Source organism: Rhinopithecus bieti, unplaced genomic scaffold (assembly GCF_001698545.2).
Source record: "Rhinopithecus bieti isolate Rb0 unplaced genomic scaffold, ASM169854v2 scaffold_76807, whole genome shotgun sequence".
Taxonomy (NCBI): domain Eukaryota; kingdom Metazoa; phylum Chordata; class Mammalia; order Primates; family Cercopithecidae; genus Rhinopithecus; species Rhinopithecus bieti.
Window position 1 is genome coordinate 32335 of NW_016828159.1, and position 3147 is coordinate 35481.

At 48.2% G+C, this 3147-nt stretch overlaps 1 protein-coding gene across 1 annotated transcript; it reads right to left on the reverse strand.

Annotated features, from left to right (window-relative positions):
* Nucleotides 1–2061: 2061 nt before the first annotated feature.
* On the reverse strand, nt 2062–3141 carry LOC108523611 (polyadenylate-binding protein 1-like 2). Its single transcript, XM_017864293.1, has one exon. It carries the CDS (start codon nt 2816–2818, stop codon nt 2216–2218), a length of 603 nt encoding a protein of 200 aa, XP_017719782.1. The 5' UTR covers nt 2819–3141; the 3' UTR covers nt 2062–2215.
* Nucleotides 3142–3147: the final 6 nt, after the last annotated feature.

Genomic DNA, 3147 nt, shown 5'->3' on the forward strand with positions numbered 1-3147 from the left:
GTAGATACCTATTATTGAAAATTTATTTTGTCAAGTAGTGGTATTAGGAGGGGTATTAGGATTTCAACTTTCTTTTCTTACATTAGCAATTTAAAAAAGTATTTTCTATTATAATTTTGTACAATTTGTATAAAAATAAATGTATAACATAAATAAAACAAAAAAGTTCCTATGTCCCTGAGAAAATACTGGTGAATTGCAGAAACAAATGTAATAGCAAGTGCAGAAAATCATCCAGGTATCTGGGTCCTGTAACAACACTGATGCACCTCATGAAGATGAACTTGTACTATAATTACAGATGGCCATTGAATAACACATTCTTCCTCCTCTCCAGAAAACATTCAAACTGCCCATATACTTTGACACATGAATTCTACTTTTAGCAATGACTCATCAGGAAATAATCTTGAAGGTCAGCATGCTTTGTGCACTAGGAACTTCACGGCAGCTTTAGATTACATAAAGGAAAAACAGAAACAACCTAGATGTTCAACAACGAGAAAATAGTTAAAATAAAATATACATAAGACACACAAACACACAGAGAAACAGACATAGATACATATGTACACATATATATCTAACCTTCTACCTAGTCATGAATTCAATAGAATATTCAGAGCCAGAGAAAATATTTTAAAAGCATCTTTAATGACATGAAATGAAGTTCAAGAGTATGCGTGTGTATAAATATACACACACATTTACGTGTGAAAACAGATATAAAACGATCTGTACACCATAATATACATATATGATATATGCATAAGAAAAAAACTAGACCTACGGAAAAAAATGTTTCAGGTAGTCCTTGAAAATCTCAGAGAGGTGTGTACGAAAATGTTTCTGGAATGTGTGTGTAATCATCAGAAATGATTACTGGTGACTTTAATTTTCTTCTGGTGACTTGTCTGCTTTGTGATTATTATTATTTTTTCCCTGCAATGATGTTGAATTACTTTTCTGACAACAGGGAAAAGGACAGCAATTGGGCACAGGGCATGGGGTCATAAGCAGTGCTTGATTCCAGCAAAACCATCGAGGACAGCGAAATACCCTTTGCGCCCGCCAAGCTGGCCAAGACACACACACACACGCACACACGCACCCACAGGCACACACGCACACATGCACACACACATACCATCAATTACGGTGACCAGGAGACTATGCAGGGGAAACGGGCATACTCTTTACTAGCTGCGCCGGCCGGCACGAGTGCAAATCGGTACAATGCTTATGAAGGGGCCTTTTGGCAACACACAGGAAAAGTCTTTAAAATGTCTCTATGTGGATCTTGCAAGTCCACAGTTAAGGAGACCACCCCACCGGGATGCTAGCAAAGATTTGGCTTGACAAGGAAGGATTCACTCATCAAAGCACAGAGCACGCAATGTTGGTCTTAAACACAGGGAAAGAACTAGGCACCACCTGAATGTCCAACAATGTGGGAATGATTACAGAAACGTTAAGGTCCACGGATACACTGGAGCACGCTGCAGGCACTGAAGATGACGTTTCATAAGCCTGTTGATAACATGGAAAGAAGTTCAATGGGTTGATTTTGTTTGGTTTTAGTTGCTGAAAAGCAGGTTAAGAAACACCACATACATGAACCATTCTATAACAGTGTGTTAAAAGGGAAGGCGGGGTGGGGTGAGCGAAGGAGAGAGAGGGAGAGAAGAGAGCCTGGAAAAGCAGCACACCAAAAGGTAAAAGTGGTTCTCTCTGGGGAGTAGGACCAGGGGAGCAATTACTCTCTTGCTTCTTCCCTCATCTAACATCCTTCTCCTTTCTGATGTTTCTACCATGAAATTGTATCACCTGTGCAGTAAACAAAGAGAGAATGAAAATGCTTTTAAACCAAACCACAGGGAGAAGAGGCAGCCTTTAACCTACAAATGGCACAGATTAGTAAGATTATTCACAACGCCCTTGGTAGGGGTGGGCGGGGAGAGGAAGGGGAGGAGAGGAGAGGTGGAGAGAGAAAATAGGAAGGGGGGAGAGAGAGGGGAGAGAGAGAGAGGGAGAGAGGGAGAGGGGAGGGAGAGAGAGAGAGAGAGAGAGAGAGAGAGAGAGAGAGAGAGACCTGCACTCCCAATACAATAAACACACTGCTGGTGGGTTGGCGGGGGAGGGCTGGGGTAGGGGGTTGTAAACCGGGTGTGAGCCAAGGTTTGGCTCTGCTGGCTGGCTAGCTCCTGGGATGTCTTCATCGCAAGGTGGCCTCCTCGTCGGTGTCTTCCTCGAAATCCTTGACGTCAGCACTAGTGGACTGCCTGGCCCAGGCTCCCCTTTCGGCCTCTCGTTCTTTATGCGACTTGAATCTCCCGACGAAAATTTTGCGGTAGTTCAGGAACATGCCATTCATCACGTCGATGGCCCGCTCCGCGGATTCCTGCTTTTGGAAGTGCACGAACCCGTAGCCCTTGGGCCCCTTTTCGTCACAGGCCACTTTGCAGGAAAGGATGTTGCCGAACGCCGAGAAGATGTTGTACAGCGCCTTGTTGTCGATGGTCTTGCCCAGGTTCTTGATGAAGACGTTGCCCACCCCGCTCTTGCGGAGCGACGGGTCCCTCTGGGACCACATGATGCGCACTGGCCTGCCCTTTATGACATCAAAGTTCAGGGTCTCCAGGGCCCGCTTGGCGTCCACCGGTTGCTGGTAGTTGACATATGCGTAGCCCAATGAGCGGCGGGTGATCTTGTCCCTGCAGATGCGGATGGAGAGGATGGGCCCAGCTGGACTGAATTTCTCGTACAGCATTGCCTCGGTCACCTCAGGGTGCAGGTCGCCCACGTACAGGGAGGCCATCGGAAAATCTGGGTTCCCCTCACAGCCCCCGCGGGTCTCAGCATCCTCATCTGCATCCGCGGCGGCCGCCGCAGACGCCACCGCGGCCGCCACCCCCTCATTCGCATTCGCATTCGCATCCGCATCCGCATCCGCATCCGCATCCGCATCCCCCTCCCCAAGGGGTCCCCGCAGCCTCCGCTGCGGCGGCGGCTTCCGCCGCGCTGCTGCCCTCCGCCACCGCCACCGCCACCGCCGTTGCCGCCCGGGCGGCCACCGCCTCCCCCGGGGTGGCCTCGGATGCTGCCTCCTCTATTGAGGCCTCGGCCTCCACCTCGGCCTCCACCTCT

Excerpts from the sequence above, each read along its gene's own strand:
- LOC108523611 (XM_017864293.1), bottom strand. The coding sequence starts at position 2,818 with ATGGCCTCCCTGTACGTGGGCGACCTGCACCCTGAGGTGACCGAGGCA.